The 23,426-nt window shown below is 37.9% G+C and overlaps 2 protein-coding genes across 2 annotated transcripts; one reads left to right on the top strand and one right to left on the bottom strand.

Annotated features, from left to right (window-relative positions):
* Nucleotides 1-12,878: 12,878 nt before the first annotated feature.
* LOC133818953 (15-cis-zeta-carotene isomerase, chloroplastic) lies at nucleotides 12,879-15,873 on the top strand. The gene is made up of 4 exons (XM_062252082.1): nucleotides 12,879-13,494; nucleotides 14,494-14,640; nucleotides 14,815-15,024; nucleotides 15,458-15,873. The coding sequence occupies exons 1-4, from the start codon at nucleotides 13,045-13,047 to the stop codon at nucleotides 15,791-15,793; spliced, it is 1,143 nt and encodes a 380-aa protein (XP_062108066.1). The 5' UTR covers nucleotides 12,879-13,044; the 3' UTR covers nucleotides 15,794-15,873.
* A 592-nt stretch (nucleotides 15,874-16,465) lies between these two features.
* Nucleotides 16,466-19,668, bottom strand: LOC133818954 (DNA replication complex GINS protein PSF2). Its single transcript, XM_062252083.1, has 9 exons — nucleotides 19,213-19,668; nucleotides 18,733-18,811; nucleotides 18,546-18,620; nucleotides 18,341-18,455; nucleotides 18,017-18,116; nucleotides 17,855-17,885; nucleotides 17,666-17,761; nucleotides 16,893-17,057; nucleotides 16,466-16,799 (listed from the first exon to the last, which is right to left on the bottom strand). The coding sequence occupies exons 2-9, from the start codon at nucleotides 18,778-18,780 to the stop codon at nucleotides 16,779-16,781; spliced, it is 651 nt and encodes a 216-aa protein (XP_062108067.1). The 5' UTR covers nucleotides 18,781-18,811; nucleotides 19,213-19,668; the 3' UTR covers nucleotides 16,466-16,778.
* Between the last annotated feature and the right edge of the window lie 3,758 nt (nucleotides 19,669-23,426).

Raw genomic sequence — 23,426 nt, 5'->3', positions numbered from 1 at the left:
CATTGTTCCCGATATTAAACCTACCTGTAGTCCGACCTTGAAGCACACCCAATCTTTCCTTATATACCCATCTGAATTTCCCCACTGGTCAACTTAGTTTCCATTCAGTTCAATTAAAGTACTCTAGATGATACCCGTACAATCCATGGTTGTCTCTTAACAAATTAACTCTCATGCTAACTCATCGAGGCTTTCGTATGACAAGCTATATTGCTCTCACCACAGACCTCTCTATTACTTGTGTCCCAATTTCTCTTCTGGAAGTGTCTAATACCTTCTCAACAGACACTAATACCTTCAGCCCGCATAGTACCATTGAGGCATATTCTCAATGTCGAACTCTCCTCGCTCATTATATAACCAAATACGTGAACTACTCAATCAGCTGATCGTCTTCGAGGAACTAGCCTCGGACTTCTTCTATAGCAAAACATCTTAGTCTTTTGTTTCCCTAACCATGAGAAATCCATCCTAACATATCAACCATTCATATAGAAATCGTACCCTCACCTGACATCCTTCCAAGTGGCATCCTCTGCCTCAGGTGCATATCAAAAAATCTCACTAGTTCCCGTCACCATCCTGACGATTACCTTTACAATCAAACCCCCTTCTTATCAGAAATTAAGTGCCATAGCACTGCTTGCGGTTCTTCTACTTCGGTTGCCAAAAGTGGGTCCTTACTGAATTCCACCAATGGAAGTATTGTCTCTTGCATCTCGTGCCCTACGACATTCATGCTCTAACCTCATTTTCCCAAATCACAACTAACATGGCCCTCATTGTCACCTAAACACAGACGAAGATCTCATACATTGGAGCAACCCTGATACTCCAACCCATACCAGAGTTTGACCTTTAAACGAGCCTTCTTTTCCAACTACCTCCACCCGTACCAACCTTCCAAAATGAGTTACCTAACTCACAAAACTCATTGATATACACTATTGTTACCTTATCATTCCAAATCAAGCTTATAAGCCTATTAGTCTTCGCAGCTCAGATTATGCTTTTATAACCTCTTTTATCAAATCACCATCTGAGTTCTTTCCAACTCATTATGCCAATATATCGGTCTGAATACCATTTCCTGGCATCCTTCTACCACCAGTACTTAGTGCAACTCCTTATTTATGACCTCTCATGTTCATATTTCCAAGGAAGCTTTGCCCATCCACTAACCAGTTCTTAAACAAACCCAAATTTTCCTCCTCAAACCAGAGGTCAACGCCTTTTTTGGCCTTCCATTTAAGACTCTTTATCTGCCTGTATCCTTATATTAAACCCACACCGTTTACCCGCATGCTAGCGAACATCTCTGCGACTTTCAGGGTAGATGGAGGCTTCCAACCCCAACTATCATCTGCAACTCTCCTGTAATACGATGCCAAGTCTGCTTAACCATTCTGGATGCAAACAATCTGAGTTCATCCGCCACCGCTGACTAAGCTCCTCAGCCCTGAGGTTCACACTCTGATCCAAATAACCACAATATTCATGCACACATAAAGCATATTAAACATTAATTCACAATTCTACGCATTTAGCTACCCAATTTATTACTACCATGTTTATTCACACTCCATCATGTTTCCTACAGGCCAATAAACAAGCATAACATATAGGTTCAACTTGGGCAGTCACTCACATACAATCGGTATGCAAACCATTATCCAAATATTCATTCACATGCAACAGCAATGTTGATCAGCACGCCTCAATCTCATCATACAATAGTCAAGGGCCAGGCCCTATCAGTTCTCATGCTCCCTATGGTCATACAATACAATACATTCATATTTCAATCAAAAATCTTAAGCATGTAGTCTCATATGTTCAATAATAGAACCCTGACTCAAGCTTGTCTTTAGCGGCGAGTGTACATGTCCAGGCTATCTCCAGGAACCTTTAAACCTAGGATGCTCTGATACCAAGTTGTAACGCCCTAGATAACCAAGACCGTTACACTGTGTGTTTAAAATTGTGTGAGACTTGCTAATAAAGTCATTTGGTTAAAAATGTAAATCTAATGATACAAACAGGTTAGGTTTAAAAGATTTTGGTTATAAACGAATAATTTTCATTAAAATACATGTTTGGTACATGGGATCCCAAATTAATGTTTAAATAACGTAATTACAGAATTTCCAAAGCTTATAAGTAACCAAACCACTCTAATGGAAAAATACACGTTTTAGGTTCTCGTTCCTGTACAAATCCTCGACCGTGGCGGCCGAGCAGCTAACAATGTACACCTCGCCCCCAGAGTTCTCCAACCCATGGTCAACTTGCCTTACCCTTGCCCTTACCTGCACCACGTAGCACCCGTCAGCCAAGGCCCAGCAAGAAAACATAACATTTAAAACACAATCACTAATAATATTCAATTACTTCACAAGACATAACCAGGTACTCAACAGTGCACAACATTCACCCATTCAACGATAATATTCAACAAGCTAACAATCTGCCATTCAATTAACCAGCATTACATAATCATCACAATTATTGCACTCAAATCACATGATAGTTAGGGCCGAAAACTTAGGTCGAACCCTCTGTTTAACCCACTGACTCCGGCCCACTTAAACCGAGCTCAGTGCATAATAAGCTGTCCTCGGCTACCAGTGGCCGAGTCGCGCCCTGTGCGCAAGTGTAAACTCCGGCGCTCTTAGGCCGCACGTTTACTATTTACATGGCGTGATACCATCGGTTTACAATTTACATGGCATAATACCATCCCCTCTAAAGGGCATACAAAACAGGGAACCCTTAGTCCTAATATAAATTCCACAACCAGGTACAGTTTTCTTACCTTTAATTCCAAGTGCTTTAATTTGGAGAGATGACCCCCGAGCTTGATCCTACCTCGAGCCCAAGCGTACACCTAGTCACAACCATGATAAATGATTCCATCAATAATTGCATAAGGGTTTCCAAATAGAATTCTAGCCTCCGGGACATCGAATTCCACCAAACACGGTAGTGGGATTGATCCCGAGCACCAAAGGTTAGGTTCCCACGCTTAAAAACTCCAAATGGCCACAAATTCCCTTAAGGGTCGTGGCCCCTAAGACCTGCGCCGCGGCTCTCCCCATAAAACAGAGGCTAGGCCTCTCTGACCACAGACACGCGCCGCGGCCCTGCCCCTGTGGCACCGCGGCCCAGCCCCGCGAACCCAGAAAAACCACCATTTGTAACACTCAAACCTCAGCCAAATCCATCTTAAACCATCCCTATAACACAATTCGATTATCCCATCATTCTAACATGATTTCAACAACATAACCCAATAGAAATCTAATCTAGAAACCCATCAAAACATCATTTCAATCTTTTGAACCCACACACTTAAGCACACTCAAACCAACCATGAAAACACCAGAATTCAAACATTAAATCATAATTTCGAGCTTACCTTCACTGCAGAACAAATTCTCCAAGTTATTGCTGGGCTAACTTCCAAGTTCCTAGCTTCAATTCAGTCCTTAAATATCAAAATCATAAACACTCTTAAAACCTAGCCAAAACACATAATTCTAATGACCAAGAGTATGATTCAGTTCTTACCTTTGTTCCTAGCTTGTTTCCCCTAGCTTCCACTGAGTTAAACCTCCAATTGCTCAGCTCAAACTCTAATTCCCAGCCACAAATCCTTTGGTTTCACTGAGTTTCTTGAGAGAAAAGGAGAGAGGGAGAGAAAAGTCGGTTCCTTGAGTTTCTACTATTTTCTATTTCTTTCTTAGTCTAACTTTAGTTACTTAAGTCTATCCCGAGGCTCGGGGTACCAGAAACGTCCCCGAGGGCAAAATAGTAAAATTTCCCTAATATTCCCACTTAGGCTTCCTAACCTCAAATATATCTTCAATTATTTATTTCCATTACCCAATAATCCAAATAATCATCTAATACCCGAAATACCCCCTTGACTTGCCCCAAGTCAAGTACCGGGTCCCGCTATGACTTTCCCGCTACTTGCTCCCTAGGATCGCCTCGTGTCGAAAGCTGCAACACATATATCCACATAATAATGTGGCCTTAACAGATTATCACAAAATCACATTTATGCCCTAACGGGCCAAAATTACAATTATGCCCTTACAACCGAACAGGGCCCGCATGCTTATCAAATACTCATAAACATGCATTTCACACCATTAATTCACAGAACTTCCAACTATGCCCTCCCGGCACACTAATCAAGGCCCTTAAGCCTTATTAGTAATTTGGGTCGTTACACAAATACAATGTGCAGGTAAAGCATTTACATTCTATTTAAGTAGTTAAGCACATAACTACAGAAATAGTTACCATACCCTGAGTGAAGCTATCTTTAGTGACGAGTGTACATGCCTAGCTTGTCTTCAGGAACCCTTAACCTTGGTTCGCTCTGATACCAAGTTTGTAACGCCCTACTACCCATGGACCGTTATGGGGTGCATTTTAAACAGTGCTAAACTCGCTAATCGAGTCATTTGGCCATAATCGTGTAACTAAGTATGATTAGCGATTTAGGGTTAAAAATTTTGGTTGAGATACAAAGTTTCACTAAAACGTTTTATTGTATACATTGGGATCCCAAAATATAGTTTAAAGGTTAATTACAAGAAAATATTTACAACTAGCCGACCTAAGCGGCAAAATAGGGTTTAACCCTAGTTCCTCTTTAAACCCTCGGTCGTGGCGATCAAGCAGCCGCATATGTACACATCGTCACCTAACCTCTCTAACTCACAGATGGTCCAGCTTTCCTTTGCCTTTACCTGCACCACATAGCACCCATGAGCCGAAGCTCAGCAAGAAAACTCAATATGCTCATGAATAGTAATAATATGTTACTAAATCATAATGTGCATGCCTAGCAATAATAGTCCTATTCATGCATGCAAATAAGTCTAGATAATGATTGTGGGCCCTACCCTTTGTATGGATGACTATCAAGTCAATCCTAATCAGATGAGTGATTTAACACTTTGAGATTTTGATAATCATGTTGGGGCGTGAAGCCCTAATTAGATGAGTGACTGATGAGTAAGTCACTAAATTAAACCATGTGAGTGACTGATGAGTGAGTCGCTACTTGAATCAGATGAGTGACTGATGAGTAAGTCACTAACATGGGCTCCGCACCCTTATCCATGTGACGATGCAGTCACCTGGGCCTTCTAGCCCTGGCTCTAAGTGACTAGCCATTAGGCTAGACAAGCGCTTTAGTTTTCATCGAACTTGAGGTTGGTCAAGCACTGATGCTCATGATGAGTCATTCAATGCTTATGATGATTAGATCTAATCATTTTGGCCTGTGTTTAACACATCAGTGCCGTTCTTGACTCTTAAGCCAATACCATATGGCTTGTGCCGATTTCTGACTCATGGGTCAGTGCCATACACAAGTAAGCAATGCAACCAAGCATATATCATATGTCAAATATCCAAATGTAGGGCATTCAACATGCTTACCTAACAATCACTGGAATAATTATGATCATGCACAATTACAGAGACTCAAGCTCCAATCAATCTCATAATCAATATTCATGTCATGCCATAATCACATGTTTCTCATGCATCACATGCATCACATACTGGGTGCAGTTTTCTTACCTCTGGTTCGAGCGAGAAATAACAAATGAACAACCTTTGAGAACGATCAATCCTTTGATCCCTTAGCGGTCACCTAGTCATAATCAATTATGGCATTCAAATTAATGAAATCAACAATAAAAGGTTCTTGACCTAAACCTCACTCCCGAAACCTCGAATTGTACTCAAACGGTTAGTAGATTCGATCCCGAACCTTAGGAATTGAAACCCCAAGCCAAAAGCCCTCAAAAGTACCCAAAATATGCATCAGGAAAAACAGGGTAGCGCTACAGCGCTGCCCCCCTAGCGCCCCAACGCTACAACCAGAACTGGTTTGCCCTGGCTAGCGCTGTAGCGCCCTCCCTTGGGCGCTATAGCGCTAAACCAGGTTGAACCAGCCCTGGTTCTTCCTCCTTTGAGTTTTCCATTTCCAACCTTCAAAACATGATCCCAAACTCCATCCAAACCCCCAAATGAAACCAAATATCTACTATACATGTCCTAGGCACCAAAACCTAATCAACTTTTGCCAAAACTCCCATCAATTCTCAATGATCCAACTCAAAATTCCAACTGAAAACAGAGCAAGAAACCAGAGATTTAATGGCTAGAAACTTAACTCAAGCTCAGGATCACACCTTCTTCAATGGTGGAACATACCCCTGGACCATCAAGGCTCAACTCCCTAGCTTGGTTCCTCAATTGGAGTTCAAAAATTCAAAGAAAGAAGAAGAGAAGAAGATGAACGGGAAGAGAAGAAATGATGCTCTGTTTTTTTGGTTCTAAGGTTTCTACAGCCTTCTCAAGTGACATATATCCTTTAGGTCAAAAGACCAAAATGCCCCTAGGTCATTTAAAGTCCTCTTAAGGCCACCAAGGGTAAAACCGTTCTTTCTCCTCTATCTCGTTAATCATAATTAACACCCTCCAATTTCTGTTATTATCAATATTCTCAAATGCTAATAAACCATATCCCATTACCCTTTAATTCTCGGTAATGTACTAATCACCAAATTACCCCAAGACTCACCCCGAGCCCCGAAATTAACCCCGTTATGACCATACAGATAACTTGTATTCTGAGATCGTCTCATGCCGAATGGCTCGAACAAATTCACATTATGATGTGGTCTTATTCATAAATCACCAACATGCATTAAAATATACAAATGTGCCCACAACGGGCCAAATTACAAAAATGCCTTTATAATGAAAAATGAACCCATATGCATGCATTTATCATCATATAATAATATAATTCACGTAATCATGCATAGAATCATTTAATGGCATAATAAATCAATTATGGCCCCCTCGACCTCCTAATAAAGGTCGTAAACCTTATTAGGAAATTTGGGCCATTACACTTTGTGTAATAAACTTCATTCTCTTTTGTGGTTCCAAGGTCGATAGCTTCCTATGTGCTGATCGAGTACACTCGACCAGCTCATGTAGGCTGACCATCACAAGTAAACTTAACACGTTTTTCTGCCACATCACAATGTCCAACTTTGGGTTAAACAACACCACATCAGCTTTTTTTTTAAAAAAATGTTTTTTAAAAAAGGGTAAAAGAAAAAGTCATATTGCAAATTTCAGTTTTCCATTAGGTTATTCCTGGTAATTCCTCCAAAAATATGGTATATTTTCCCATTAAAAATATGGTGTATTTAATCTTATTATTATTACACTAAGAAAAATTGTTAAAGTTTATCCAAAATTAACTTTGGATGATGCATGTAACGCCCTACTAATCTAGGACCGTTACACCGTGTGTTAAAAATAGTACTTAACTCGTTAAGCGAGTCGTTTGAACTTAAAAGTGTACTTAAGGTTAAACGACAGTTTAGTTATTAAAAATTGTAGTCAATAAGTTGAACTTCTCATTAAAAAGGGGTTGAATAATTACAAGAGATCCTAAAAGTTTCTAAATAAAATACATGTTTATCAAAATACAGACTTAGCCGACCTAAGCGGTAAATTCCAACTAATGACCCTTGCTCCTCAAAATATCTCAATCGTGGTGGCCGAGCAGGTTGAGTATGTACATGCCGCCCCTACAGCTCTCCAACTTATGGTTGGTCCAACACAGATCATGGATTACCTCTTGTAGCCTATCAAGTGTCCTTGAGTCTTTTTGTATAAAATCAACGATCTTCCTATCCAGTAATCTGAAAGCTCACACATTGATCTTCCAGACCAATCCTTAAACACACAAGGACGTGTGTGGACACGTAGGATTCAAAAGGTTGATTTATGTGACTCTCTAGATATACTCAACACATGAGATCTAGATATGTTTGACTGAGAGAACAGGTTTTGAATAGTTTTCAGGTTTAGAGAAAACTATTGCTTTAGAGAGAAAGTCTGTATTTTTTAATCTCATAAAAATAAAATATTTTCTGAAAGTCACATACTATCAAGCTTATATAAAATTATTTAATCTAATTAAATAATCTTTATTTTATTAAAATTCAAATTCAAATTAAATCGGATATTTATATTTAATTACTTATTTAAATCATATATATAAAGGAATAATTAAATAACTAATAAATAAACTTATTTGAAATTCAAAATTCAAATCTTAGGGATAAAAATCTCTGAGTTGGGCGCCACACACTGTATTGTAAAGTGTGTGTCGCCCAACCCTATTATGGTTTCCCTAATTTTCTCATTTGTTTATTTAATCAGCTTTTAAGACAATATGGTTATCTCAACATAAATATCAGTTAATTCAAAATTAACTTTATATTAAAATATCAGTTTTAAATTAAATAAATAAATATCATATTCTAAATAAGATATTTATTATTTTCTCTCTTTATATTAATCCAAACAAGATTAATATTAATTTTAACCTATAGTTTTTCAAAATAAAAACTATATAGTCAATATATATGTAGTTATGTCCTCCATTATTGGTTCGTTAATTAGAGCTGGTCAAAATTACAATTTTACCCTTCTAATTACCTCTTGATCCTTAAGTACCATTAATTCGCTAGCGAATAACTAATCTATAATCTAATTATAGATTTGAGCTCAATAACTATTCAGTTCTAGAATTAACCCTTTAAGGGAACCAATATTTGATCTGTTAGGAAAGCATGGATTCCAATATTGTAATTCATGTTCTCAACCATCCATGATATTGAATCTCCAAAACAAAATTCATTAGTCTCATTACTCTAAGAGACCTTATCGAGTGAATCAAAAGATCTAATAAACACAAACAAGAGTTCATGAATACTCAGGATTTAGACTGATCTACAAATGATCATTTATTATGATAAGAATTAAATCTTATGTCAAACGGCAAGTTTATAAAGATAATTAATTCTCATCGGTCTTGTCATATATAATATCTATTATATACAACACATTTACTAAGATGTTTATCCACATCAGTAATTTGAATCTAGATTACTCGCATCTCGTATGCTTAGCAACCTATACTAGTAACATTTATTAAAGATTTCATACGTTAATATGTTACTGACTATTTTATTCATTATATATGATCTTAATTCTCTCATACTAATACATGATCATGCTCTCTTGAATGAATAGGGAATTTTCTTGATATTATCATATAATTAATTCAAACAATAATTATAACTTTCAAATATAATAAAATTGTACTTTTATTTACAACTAATAAAATGTCTTTAGATGCTTTTAGGACATTAATCCTAACACTTACCTGCACCACGAAGCACCCGTGAGCCAAGGCTCAAAAAGAAAACCCCAACAAATCATATAAATCTATTTTGCATACTCTATAACCACAACTGGTTTACATAAATTTTCCAAACAAGATACGACTCATGCCAAGTTGATGGATATCGAATCTTCACAATGGCCCCGCCACTATGGCGAATATCGCATTCGCGTTATGGCCCCGCCACTACGACATACATTATGCATGTAATGCCGATAACGGCCTCCCGACCGAGCGATCAGTACAAATAGTTATAACAGCATAGATTCATACAAAGCAGACATTTAACTATATACGAATTCATGACACGGTCATTCCTTTGCCTATAATTGGGGCCCATGCCCTACACTCAATGCAAGTGTCCGTTTTCTTACCTTAAGTCCTGAGCGATAGAGTAAAGCGACAACGAGCACGATCCTTTCCTCTCGAGCCTTGCAGTACCCCTAGTCACAACATATTAAAGAATATCCATCAAGAACTAAACCAATTAAGAGCTTCAAGATTGAGTCCTAGCCTCTGGGACCTTGAATTCTATTCAGAGGAACCCTAGCGCCTTTGACTTCATGCAGGTTGCGACGCTCCAAGAATAGCACCGCAGTGCAACCCCGCGAACCCAGAATTCCAAAAAAATTCTCTGAGCCAAAGTCATCCCAATGGGTCCTCAAACTTGCCTCAAACCCAGAAACAGTTTATAAAGTAACTATAACACTTTGAATACAACCTAGAGCACTAAAGAAACAACACAAAATCACCCAAGATTTCACTTGGATATTTTAGGGTTCTAAACCCCTTTCAAGCTCAATCCGAAATTACCCAACCAAACTAAATTCCCAACAACAACAAGAGCCCTCAAACCATTATTAACATGATTCTAGTATTCAAACACTTAATTAAACAACCTAGAGTTCCAAACAATTCCAAAAATCACAACATAGATCAAACTTCCCAAAAACACGATGGACACTATGAAAAGTCAAGTAATTCCATACCTTCCTGCCAGAAATTCGATAATCAAAAGGGTAGAAGATGTCCCTTAGCTGTTGCCGACACCTTTCTAAAGCCAATTCACTTCCAAGAACCCCAAGATTCAAGATTAGATCAAGAAAAGACTTAGTGTTTCCTTTGTACTCCCAAAGGCATACCCAAAGGAGAAAAAGAGAGAAAGAGTATGTGAAGTGTAGGCTGCCAAGGACTAAACTTTATCTACTTAAATGGTCGAAAGACCATTTTTCCCCTACCTCCTAAACACTTCAAAGCTAGACCCAAGGGCATTTTGGTCCTTTTTTCCCTAATTCCCGTTAATCCTCAAATTACACAATAAATTCCCAATTAAATCCATTAAGCTAAATACTCACCAAATAAATTTCAATCACCCAATAGATCCCGGTAATGTGCCAAATTACCAAAAAACTCCGAGCTGGGTATTTAATCCCGTTGTGACTTTTCCACTAATTTCGTCACTAGGATCGTTTCGTGCCGAATAACTCAAATATATCCACATGATAATGTGGTCCCACTCATAAAGCACATATAATTACAGATATACCCTCAGTGGGTCAAAATTACGAAAATGCATTTTTTAACAGAAATGGGCCTATAAGCACATTTAATACACTTAAGCATGCATGAGTAGTCATATCATAATATAACTCATAAAATTTACATATATAATCACAATTAAATCATACTAACACATAAACATCTAATTATGTCCTCCTAGCACAGTAATTGAGGCACTAAACCTTATTAACAAATTTGGGACATTACAATGCACTCATTCATAATTTTCTTATGAGCACTCCTATTCAACCCGCTAAAATTTTTAGCATGAGCCACATGTTATACAATTATGGTTATTTTCAAACATTAAAATATTACAAAAATAATTTAAAATATAAAAAATAAAAAGCTAACAAATGCTAAGCAGCCACATCAGCTCGTGTTTTTAGTTCAAGCAGGTGCATTTGATGCATTGTATTATGCCATATTGTATTATATTGTATTGTATTATATTGTATTGTATTGTATTGTATTGTATTGTGTTTTATAATATATTTTTATACAATGATATGCTTGGTATTGACTTGTATTTACATATAAATATGTAATATTTTAGTAAAAATCAATATCAAACATACTGCTATATAAAAAAATATGTTATAAAACACAATCTATATATTTATATAAAGGAGAGCATCGATGAGATGATGTGGCACTCTAAAATTGCTCCAAAGAACACTTTCTATTTTCTAAAATTTTCATATTTTTTAATTCTTATTTTTCAAATTTATGATTATTAGTTAATTATTAAAAAAGAAAAAACTATAATATATAAACTATCTGAATGTCTAAAATTAAATACTCTTCACAAGTTATTATAATACTAAATAATCTATCCGTTTTTATTTTTAACCTTTTGATAATAAAACACGTAGTTCTAAAGTTAGTTTTTAATAATAAAGGGTCTAAATAGGTAATCGACAAAAATACACGTGGTTCAAATAATCTATCTATTTATTCTTATTTTTAATTTTTTGACAAAACACAAGGTCCGCAAGTTAATTTTTAAAAATAAATTGTCTAAACGAATAATCGGCTAAAATACAAAGTTTTAAATGGTGTGAACCCTTACAGAAAATATAAATTTACAAAAATAGGGTAATTAGCCAAAGAATTTTTAACTTTTTGAATAAATATATGGTCCAAATGTTAATTTTTAAAAATAAAGGGTCCAAACGGATGTTCGGCTAAAATACAAAGTTCAAAATTGTGTGAACCCTTACAGAAAATATAAATTATATAAATTTATAAAAATAGGGTAATCGGCCAAAGAATTTTTAACTTTTTGAATAAATACATGGTCCAAAGGTTAATTTTTAAAAATAAAGTGTCAAAATGGGTAATCGGCCAATATATATTGTTCAAATAATCGGTATTTCTATTTTTATTTTTAACATCTTGACAAAATACTCTAAAAGTTAATTTTTAAAAATAAAGTATCCAAATAAGTAATCGACAAAAATAACTCTTATTATTCAGAATTTTTCAAAAATCTACATTAGATTTGTTATACAATGAACATCATTATTTAAAAATTATGATTAAGATATTCTCACGTGTCCATATAAAAATTATGTTGTACGGGTAGGATGAAAATGAATATTTACTTTACAATCTAAAAAAATATATATATAAATTTTTTAATTATTACAAAAAGTGTGTGAAGTAAATTTATATTTTCTAGTTCATTATAATAAAATACAATATGATACACATGACATAATACATGGTACCAAAAGTATTAGTCAATTCCAATAGAATTGGATGTACCAAAAATGTCATTTAATTCTTATTATTTTCAGTTTGATCGTAAAAACAATAATAAAAAAAAAACTGGCAGCTCACTGGGCAAAATTTGCATTATCTTCCAAATATAATATGATGGGCTTGAAAACTGTAGCATGACATTAATGATGATGCTATGATGCTAATGGTATAGTGATAATCGAGAGGATAGCCAATGGTAGTTTCTTGGCCTACTGCCACTTATAAAATGCATATTTTGTGTAATCCCATGCCTGCAATACGCCACGTCCCCACCCCAGCTGCAATAAGATATCTCCACTAACTGTCCAAAACCACCACTCAACAGCATACCTTCTTCCAGATACCTTCTTAATTAATCTCTCTCTTAAGTTAAAACCAAACCTCCCATCTAATCAAATGACATCCCACTAACAATGGCGGCCTCCTCTTCCTCTCTCACTTCTCTCTTTTCGATCCCATCTTCCTCCATCCCCCACCGTCCCCGCCATGCCCGCAACCTTCTCACCATTCCATCCACTACCCTCCTCAGACTTGCCAAATTCCCCAATTCTACCCTCCTTCCGCTGAAACCTATTCCTAATCGTCTTCAGCTCACTCTAGTTCCCTTTCTGAGTTCTTCCGCTGGATCCCGCCTCCCCGGTAGCTCCGTCGGAAACGCTGAAACCGACGGTGAAGATCCACCGCTGGTCGGCGAGGACTCTGCTGTCTTCGACTTGGCCAAGCAGAAGTTATCTTCGTGGGTTTACTTCGCTGGGATACTGGGAACAGTTTTATTCGTGCTCGACGTTGCCTGGCTCGATAACTCTACTGGTTACGGAAAAGCCTTTATTGATGCCGTTTCGGGACTCTCTGATAGCCATGAGGTTAGTAGAATTTATTTATCGACTTAGAATTCCGAGAATAGAAGTGTTGTTCTCTAGTTATTAGTGCTTACTAGGTACTGAACCAAACTTAGAGAAACAACTGTAAGGTAATGGTCCAAATCCAAATTTCAGGAATATGCCTCATTTAATGTTTCTGATGGACAGGGCATTATTAATCGAATTTCTCACGTAGAATTGTAGTAGTTACTATTATGAGACATTACCTGTGGATTGTTCGGATTAAAGAAGTTGAATCAATCAATTCTGCACTGAAGGGACCTCTAGGCAAAAAAATTATTTTATCATGTCAAGAATGCATTACATTATGGTGAAGTGAAATTGTACATGTTGCTGAAATTGGGTCTAATTTAGGAGAGATTACTTGGTGATCTACTGCTCTTTTACTTTAATCAATTGAACAAGGTTCTTAGGGTTTTAGATGTATAACCATAATGTGTACAATTTACAGTGGCATGCCAATCATGATGTGTTAATGTCAAGCTTAAGTCACACTGCAGATGTCTCACTTGGCCCAAGATACAGTGGCATTAAGTTCATAAGATAGAGGGTGATTTTGTGGTGGTCAAAGTTTGATAATAAGCAGTGGAAAACAATACTTTAAAGAGCAATCTTTAAGAGTTAGAAAATAATGATTTCTGCTTATGAAAAACATTTTATTCTCGCTGCCTTCTAGCTTTTTAACATTAGAGGGAATAAAAGAGGGATTAAGTTCCAAGTACGCTCTTCTTCTTCTTCTTCTTTTTCCCTTTATAACTTGTAGCTTCAAGTTCTCAAATATATATAAACATAAAAATATTATATATATACACACACACACAATTATAGGGACCTTGTTTTTCAATATATGAAAAGGGTTACCACTTACGTGTAATATTTTCCTCATCTCTTTTTTCTTTTCATCTCTCATGAATTTATTCTCTTTGATTACATGTGCTAAGATTTTGATAAAGAAATCTGATATGAAACATGAATTTGCAGGTTGTAATGCTGCTTCTCATTGTAATTTTTGCCACCGTGCACAGTGGCTTGGCCAGTTTAAGAGACATGGGTGAGAAACTCATTGGAGAACGGGCTTTCCGTGTTTTGTTTGCTGGGACTTCTTTACCATTGGCTGTCAGTACTGTTGTGAGTACATGTTGCTCTATCATGAAACACCAGTATTTTTTTTTATAGAACGTCTTTGCTCAAGCTAACTTAGTGCCTTTCTATCATTCGTTCTTTGAATTATATTGTTCAATTTAGTGTGCAAACAAAGTTTATTTGAACTGACTTGTTGACTTTTAAGTGTTTGTAATTCAGGTGTACTTTATTAACCACAGATATGATGGGCAACAACTATGGCAGCTCCAGGGTGTTCCCGGGCTCCATCAGTTTCTATGGCTTTCTTCTTTTGTTTCCTTCCTCTTCCTCTATCCATCCACTTTTAATCTACTAGAGGTGGCAGCAGTTGACAAGCCCAAAATGCATCTTTGGGAAACTGGGGTAATGAGAATCACAAGGCATCCTCAGGTACAGAATTTATTTTCTATTTCTGTCAAAGTAGTAGCACTCTTATTGAACTCATTGACTAACTGCTTGAAGGATTTCTGGATATTTAGAATGAAACAATGCACGTACTGAATTTGGCAGTCATGCAACCAAGTACCCTAAATTAACTCATTGCCACTAAATCCATTTCACCTCTCCATGCAATTTGTTTCGAGGATCCTTGATCTCAACACAAAACTTTATAGTGCGTGAACAGTGAGATCATTTAAGAAACAGGGATTGCTAGTTGTTGAGCAAAATTGCCAAGGAACTTTAGATAAACTGATGGAAGTTTCCATTGTTGAAAAGACATGTCATGATTTTCACTAACTAAATCAAGTTACTCCTGTAAATTCTCTTCCCCTGCTTCCTTGTCCTCCAAATCCATTCAGCTAAGTTTTGTATTTCTTCTTAGATGGTTGGACAGGTTATTTGGTGCATTGCTCACACGATATGGATAGGGAACACTGTGGCAGTGGCAGCCTCAGTTGGCTTAATTGGACATCATCTTTTTGGTGTTTGGAATGGTGACAGAAGATTAGCCATAAGATATGGGGACAATTTTGAGGCTGTGAAGAGAAGAACTAGTGTCGTACCCTTTGCAGCCATTCTTGACGGGCGACAAAAGTTGCCGAAAGATTATTATAAGGAATTTCTTCGGTTACCATATGTAGCCATCACTGCAGTAACGATAGGTGCATATCTTGCACATCCTCTAATGCAGGCAGGCAGTTTTGGACTTCATTGGTAGGGTGACTGATTTTATTTTGTAACTAAAAGATGAACAAGATATGATTTACAATAAAATTAAGCATATAATTGTCTTCTTTACTTGGTTCGAGTCTCTGTTCTTTAATTTTTTACTTTAGGGGACCACAGTATAAAAGGTAAGTGGTCATGCCTGTGTTTATATATTTGACATTCACATAATTTCATCTTAAGCTACACAGCCGTATATACTTCAGTAGAGGCTACGAATCACGGTAATGTAATGTACGTCTTTTAAGTTAGCTGAGTATATCATATATGTACTGATCATTGGCAATTTGGCATAGTAACTATTATGTAATTAAGATCAAAAGGAACCCAATGAAGAAAAGGCAATTAAGACCTGAGCTGTTGGCACTTGGCAGTAACAATATTTTTAAGGGTTTTCAGCCGAGTATGTTTAAATTTAGAACATGTTAATCACACAAGAGTTTAGACCATCCAAAAGATAACGAGTATATGTTACTACATTCGTTTTCAAAAATATGTACATAAATTTATAGACAGATAGCAAGCAATCAACCACGTACTACACAAGGATAATCACATCGTGTGAAACAAGAAAGATTTGCTATCAGACACCGCAAGGGTAGGCCATCAACGCCTAAAAATTAGTCACGGAGAGATCAATTGTGGCAACGGAGATGCATTGTCCTGAGGTGAAGGCAGTAGTGTATTAATCATATTTGTTCTGTAAACATCATATACATTATGTTAAAAATTAAATTATCTCGGCCATGTTATCAGCATCCGAACCCCACTTAATTAATACAACAAATGAACAAATACCATCACCCTCTCAGGACCCAAGCCAGAACAGTTGCTATAACTACCAATGTTATGAAACGATTCCATTAATAAAGCCAAAGAAGACACAAGCATCTTTCTCATTAGGCATGCTGAGATTAGTGTTCCCACTTGCTTGGATGTGATTTGCGAAGATAACTCATCATCGCTACAGAACCCTTCTACCTTTTCCGAAGAGGACGCTGAGAAAGGGGAAGAAAAAAAAAACAGGAAATTAATGTCAAATTAGCAGCAAATAACCTTTTCCAACCACAATGTTCGAGTTTATAACATACTCTTTGTCCATGATCAGCTGGTGCTGGTTGTTGCCATCTGTTAGAGTTAGACATTCTCTCTGGATTTGGAATCAGATCTGGACTACCATGCTTATAGAATACCTGTAGTGCTCGCCCAACGAATGGGCGAACTATATTCACTTCCATAGCAGATAAATTCTTTATCTGTAATTTTCATGACAATAAAACCTTAGGATACATGGATAACAGAAGTCACATAGCGAGGGAATAATTGGAAATGCAAGCACGGGAAAAGAATTGGACATTGCTCTCCCTCATAAACAAGAAACATTTCATGAGTAAATCCACGTACCCAGAATACCAATGCAGAATGAGATAATCATTACTGAAACTATGCATACATGCGGGTTTGCATGGCTACTTGATCAGTATCATTAATTCACAAAACAGCTCTGGGTTAGTAGCTAGACTATTCACATGAATCCTCATTACTATTTACCTGAATTACCTTTATTCTTGTATATCAACACTTACTCAGCGCAAGGAAGTCTGACAATTGAGAGATAGTACACTATAATACTACCAAGAGAAAATACTACAAATGCAACATAATTGCCATTTAGTCTTGTTACTATGGGTAGTGTAATAGATAGTTGGATTTTGACTTGGAGAGAATGGCATACACACAAAGATTGTCAGTTCAAGAATATTAAACTTTTCTTTCTTCAATGACAACAAAGTCATGCGAATAAAAAAAACACTTGAAAAGACATAAGACAAACAAACAATAATCAGTTTCAAAGAATTCATACCCTCACAGCAGAAGAGCGAGCATCCTCAAAGGATTCTAAGCTGGTCTCAACTTTATGAAATCTTACATCTCTGATGTCCTCAATGAGAGATCTTACCTGAAGGTTATGTTTCATGGTAAAAGTTAAAGTGATAATTCAGTCAAATTATAAAATGTTAGGAAGAAAGAATGTTGAAAAATGAATACTCACCATATATATGTCAGGAATGTCATCGCGTGCACTATCATCAACAACATTAAAGCCGACATCAATATATATAAATATATGTATGTACTTAAATTTAATAGAATCATCTTTCAATACTTATGTACTTAAATTTAATAGAATCATCTTTCAATACTTAGCACTTACTGATCAAAAAGAAGTCTTGAGATTTCCACATAATGGAAAGGCAAGACTTGGAACGCTTCTTGAGACTCCCGCTCTGATTCCAAAATCTGAGTCAAGCTTTCTGTTCAAAAGTTCCAACAAAATTGTCAGAACGCAAAGGTATTCTAAGTTTCTATAAATCACATAAAGACATGACTACTATACAAAACAAACACTGTACAGTGCACAATTACATTATTTAGAAACTAAAAACAACATAAATGGGTTTCATGAAGCAGATGGGTCTAAGAAAAAGCCATGGTTGGTGCGTTTTTGCAAAACAATTTCTCAACAAGCTAAACTCACCAATTGACATCCATGAAGGAGGTCGAATTGCACATTTCCCTCTCTTCTTTAAAGCAATTGCAAGCCAAAGGGGTACCTGGGTAACCATCTGCGGAAAGAATGGACCGTAATCCCCCTGCAAAAATGCAAATTTGCAAAACAATCAAAATCTAACAAGTTACTTGATAAAATTACTTATAACGAAAATGACGATGGAGAAACATACCGAAATTAAATTAAGAGGTTCCATTCTCATATTGGGCACAATCTCGATCATTTCATCCTCGCCCATGAACTCAATCTTAGCATTCAACCAAAAAAAAATCAAAATCAACAAATATATGATATATTTATTTGTATCAAAAACTCCAATCAAACTAAACAGAGAGAGGGGGAGAGAGAGAGAGGGACACCTCCTCTGCAGAAAAGAGAGAAGGGTGAGGATCCGATTGACCAGCCATCTCAATCAAGTGTTTATGATTTTTAATAAACCTAATAGCAGGGAAAAAGTAAGTATAAATGTCAGTAGGAAAAAACTACATAGCATACAGAATTACAGAACCCAAATCTAATAAATCGCTACCCTAAGTATACAAACAGAATAAAGAATCGCTAAGCCCAAACAAAGAACAAGTTCCAAATTAAAGAATTCATTCACAAATATACATTATTAGCTATCAATTAGATTCTATGTTGACTCTATATTCCACCATGTGTAAATCTTGGAATAATTTTTCACCTTACATCTAATTTTAGTATCAAGGACAAAGTTCAATGAAGGAGAATTCTTCTCACCAACATTAGATTGTGATTTTCACATCTACGACACAAAAGCCCTAGATTCAGACCCAAACTCACAATTGTGCACACAAGTTCATAATAATAATAATAACCTTTGATATGGCGAGCAAGCTTTGGTGGGTCCAGGAGGCGATGTTGGCCGACGAGCAGCTGAGTACCGCAGTCTAATGTGAGAATGGAAGAGTGGAGGCGGTTTGTGAAAAAAGTTTTCCTTTTTTTGTTTTTTTTGTTGTTGTAAAAATTAAAATATTGGAGGGAAGACGTGAGGGGAGTGCCTAAAAACAAAAGTAACTTTTACTAGTGAGTGAGTGTTTTTGTCAAAAGAGGGAATATTGGTACATACATGCCACGAGCCTAGAAGCCAAGGCACACTGTTTGTTAGTGCTGCTGAACCGGGTCTGTTGGGTTTAGTTGAAGAATGCTCCACTTCGCCGGATCTGATTTGTCATCACAGATTTCACACACACGCCCGACGAGCGGTTCTCAGTCACTGATTAGGCCCCTCTCTCTTTGGCTCTTGCTTGCTCACCATTTCCAGCTCCCGGAATGAATTTTAAAATAGCAAACTGACAAAAGAAGTGAAAAAGAACGCTAACAGTTTGGTATTAGCTTTGGAATTAGTACTTGATTGAGAATAGAATTAAATACAAGAGAAATGGGGGAAAATAGTTTATTTGCATTCCGGCTTACTTTTTGATAATCTTTTGCAAAATGGCATCTGTCTAAAATTTGATTACAGTTATCTAAAATTTTCGATCACCTATCTAAATTTTTCGACCACCTGTCTAAATTTTCGACCACCTATCTAAATTATAAGACTATTTTGCAAAGAATTATTAAAACTAGGTTAGAGAACAAAATGACTTTAAAAAATAGGTCATTTTGCCAAGAAACCCTAAATACAATTTGTATTATTTTAATTTGACTGTCCAAACTTTTATAAATGAATTTTTTTATTAAAATACTATTATTTTTTAATGTTGGTTTTGATTTAACAAATTACTATTTTTATTTTAGAATCAAATTATCTCATATTAAGGATTATACAAATAATTAATTTATTACACAACTAATATTTTGTAATGAATATATATATATATGTTGATCATCGATTTGACCAACGACACGGAGTCAGAAATTCGACAATAAATTAGATGATAGTCAAGAATATAATCAAATGGTAAAGAAATGACACAGATGATTTATAGTGGTTCGGCCCCAATGAATGGTAATGCCCTACGTCTACTTAGTGTTATTATTGATATTGAATCCAAAAGTCGTAATCAAAGAACTAGGGTTCTTGAGTTTCACGAACCTTAGGAGAGTTACAACAAAACGATAGATAATCACATTTTCACTCTCCCTATGAGTCTATCGAAAATTGGTTCAAAAGTCCATTCCTTAAGCCCTCTCATGCATATTTATAGGCTCAAAGGGGAGTTACATGGGCCAATGGGCCTTAATTATCCTTAATATCCGCGTATTAAGGAAATAAAAAAGAAATAATCAATGTAGTTATTATAAAATTACAATCTTTTAAGGAAATAAACCGAAGCATACGACCAGTCTGGTCGCATCTAATCATGAGGTTTAATGAAGCAACAGGGAGTTGGTCGATAGGCGAACAACACTTCTTCCTTTTGACGCTGCCACGTGTCAACCATGTGTGAGAAATTCTTGCCATGTCATCAACAGCCTTCTTTGGTGCTCGATCCTCCACACTCATCATCTCAATGTCCTAGTCGTGGCGTAGGGTTCGAGCGTATCGTTCCCTGGCCTTCCCACTGTCTCCTGCAAGGTGTGGGCCACCATAGATGGTGAGTAACGTGCCTGCCACCGGAGCTGGCTGTAAAGGTGGCGAGCGTTGGCGTGCAGGCGCCTGCTCGTTGCCACCCTGAGCCTCTCGCTGAGACCCTCCTGTGGCCCGTACATATCTCTCCTCAAATATCCCTGTCTGATCAGGAACTCAATTTCGTCCTTCAACTGGTTACATTCATTAGTGTCATGTCCGTAGTCGTTGTGAAAACGACAGAATTTTGTTGTATCTCTCTTGGAGATATCCTTCCTTATAGGCGTGGGTCGCTTATAAGGCACACTAGAGCTGGTCGCCTGGTAGACCTCCGCTCGACTTTCGACAATGGTCGTATAGTTGGTGAATCTCGGCTCATATCTATTGCCTTTGGGGCGTTTATTTTCATATGCTGACGGCTCATTGCTCGCCTGTTTTCCACCATTTCTGCCATTTCTGTTCCCATTGCCCTTGCTGTTGCCATTGGATTTCTCCGACCCGTTGGCGGCCTTGGCGGGTTCTTCCTTTGGCCCCTTGTCCTTCGTGGGCGATTTACCCTCATTGGCAATCGCGTCCTCGAGCTTAATATATCGATCAGCTCGATCCAAAAACTCCTGGGTACTTTTTACCCCATTCTTTCTTAGGCTACTCTAGAAGGGAGAATGGCGTCTAACCCCAGCAGTTAGGGCCATCATTTTTCCCTCGTCCCCCATTGTCTTGGCTCCAGCTGCTGCTCGCATGAAGCACTGGACATACTCTTTTAGGGGCTCTCCCTCCTTTTGGCATATCTCGACCAGCTAGTTGGCCTTAGTGGGGTGTACGCGACTCGCATAAAACTGTCCATAAAATTCCTTCACGAACATTTCCCAAGATACTATATTAGTAGGAGGGAACTTAAAGAACCACTCCTGGGCGGTATCAGATTGTGTAGCGGGGAAGATCCTGCAACGGGCATCGTCCGACACCTTCTGAATGTCCATTTGTATCTCAAATTTGTTGACATGAAATACTGGGTCTCCGTACCCATCAAAGTTTGGTAGTGTTGGCATTTTGAATTTGCTGGGGGTTTCTGTCACAACAATCCTTTGCACAAACGGAGTGCCCCTCCTCTGATCGTACTCTATGTGGGACGTTCGACTCCCAACTAGTTGTTGCACTACTTAGTTCAGGGCATCAATCTGTGCCTGAACCGCGTCTGGGATCGCTGGGGTGACTGGCACCGGGGGAGCGTACTCATCATGCCTCTCACGACGGTCGTTAAGTATGCCCCTCAAATCTTCATCCCTATGCCTCTACTCGCTAACTCCTAGCCGATCAAAAACGTTGTTTTGTTGGGGTTTCCCCCCAGCATTATGGCTTGTCGGCCTATTTTCTCTAGGCGGGGGGTTTCTGTCTCCACCTCTTTCTTCATTCTTCTGACCAGAATTTCTCTTGCCAGAATTGGCCTCATTATAGTCATGCCCGTCTCTAAACTGTGGCCGACTATGGCGCGATCGGCTATTCACGTTGTTCCCTCCTCAGGCTGGCATCTCCCGAGCGTTAGGAGGAGGCCTGCGCTGGTCGTTGGGTCCTCATGCATTATTATGTCGTGGGGGGGCCTCTAACTGCAGAGCCTGACTCGTTGTTCCTTCTGTTAGCAAAAGGACGTTGCTCCCTGCTCGGCGGATTCAGCTCTTCGTCCCCTGGGCGTCTAGGGCTGTGGGGCGGTTGCCCGGCTCTATTCTGCCTTTGGCGTTGGGGATTGCCTCGACCAGCTTGAGATGGAGGCTGCTGCTCAAGATCCGGAATTGGGACATCATCCTGAGCCACAGGTGGCTACTCCAGTTTTTGGGGGCTTGCTGGCTGGAGTGGAGGACTTGGATTGGGAGCCTACTGTGGTGGCGCGCTCGGTGGCTGATCCGATTGAGAGGCCGACATAGCCTGTCCTCGAGCCAATTGAACGACTGCTTCAAGAGCGGCCATGGCATCCCTCTACTGACGGTCCATGTCCGCCTGCCGCCCATTTAGCTCCTGACGCTGACTTTCAATTTCTCTGTGCTGCAACGCCATTGTTTCCGTTGCGTTCTCCTGATTGGCCAACTCATCTTGCAACACCATCAGTGTTGCCCTCAGTGTTTCCGTATCCAACTCCTCCTCTTCGAACTCTAAATGTGGTTCATTCTCCGCCACATTTGGAGGAGGAGGTTGAGATGATGCAGCGCCAGCGGCCGATCCAGCTTTCTTAGATGTCTTTGCCATTTGATTTTCTTACAGCTTCTTGATCAAAGCTCTCAATGAAAGTACTAGAATGTTGACCCTCGATTTGGCCAACGACACGGAGTCAGAAATACGACAATAAATGAGATGATAGTCAAGAATGTAATCAAATGGTAAAGAAATGATACAAATGATTTATAGTGGTTCGACCACAATGAATGGTAATGACCTACGTCCACTTATAGCTATTATTGATGTTGAATCCAAAAGTCGTGATCAAAGAACTAGGGTTCTTGAGTTTCACGAACCTTAGGAGAGTTA

Source organism: Humulus lupulus, chromosome 2 (genome assembly GCF_963169125.1).
Source record: "Humulus lupulus chromosome 2, drHumLupu1.1, whole genome shotgun sequence".
Taxonomy (NCBI): Eukaryota; Viridiplantae; Streptophyta; class Magnoliopsida; order Rosales; family Cannabaceae; genus Humulus; species Humulus lupulus.
Note: the sequence above shows the minus strand (reverse complement) of the source record. Positions and strands in the feature narration are given on the sequence as shown.

Coding starts and splice junctions, on each gene's coding strand:
- LOC133818954 (XM_062252083.1), bottom strand. CDS start 18,780: ATGGCTGGTCAATCGGATCCTCACCCTTCTCTCTTTTCTGCAGAGGAG. Junction 18,621..18,732: donor CTCTCTTTTCTGCAGAGGAG/GTGTCCCTCTCT, acceptor TTGAATGCTAAG/ATTGAGTTCATGGGCGAGGA. Junction 17,886..18,016: donor TCAAGACTTCTTTTTGATCA/GTAAGTGCTAAG, acceptor TGTTGATGATAG/TGCACGCGATGACATTCCTG.
- LOC133818953 (XM_062252082.1), top strand. CDS start 13,045: ATGGCGGCCTCCTCTTCCTCTCTCACTTCTCTCTTTTCGATCCCATCT. Junction 14,641..14,814: donor CATTGGCTGTCAGTACTGTT/GTGAGTACATGT, acceptor TTTGTAATTCAG/GTGTACTTTATTAACCACAG. Junction 15,025..15,457: donor GAATCACAAGGCATCCTCAG/GTACAGAATTTA, acceptor ATTTCTTCTTAG/ATGGTTGGACAGGTTATTTG.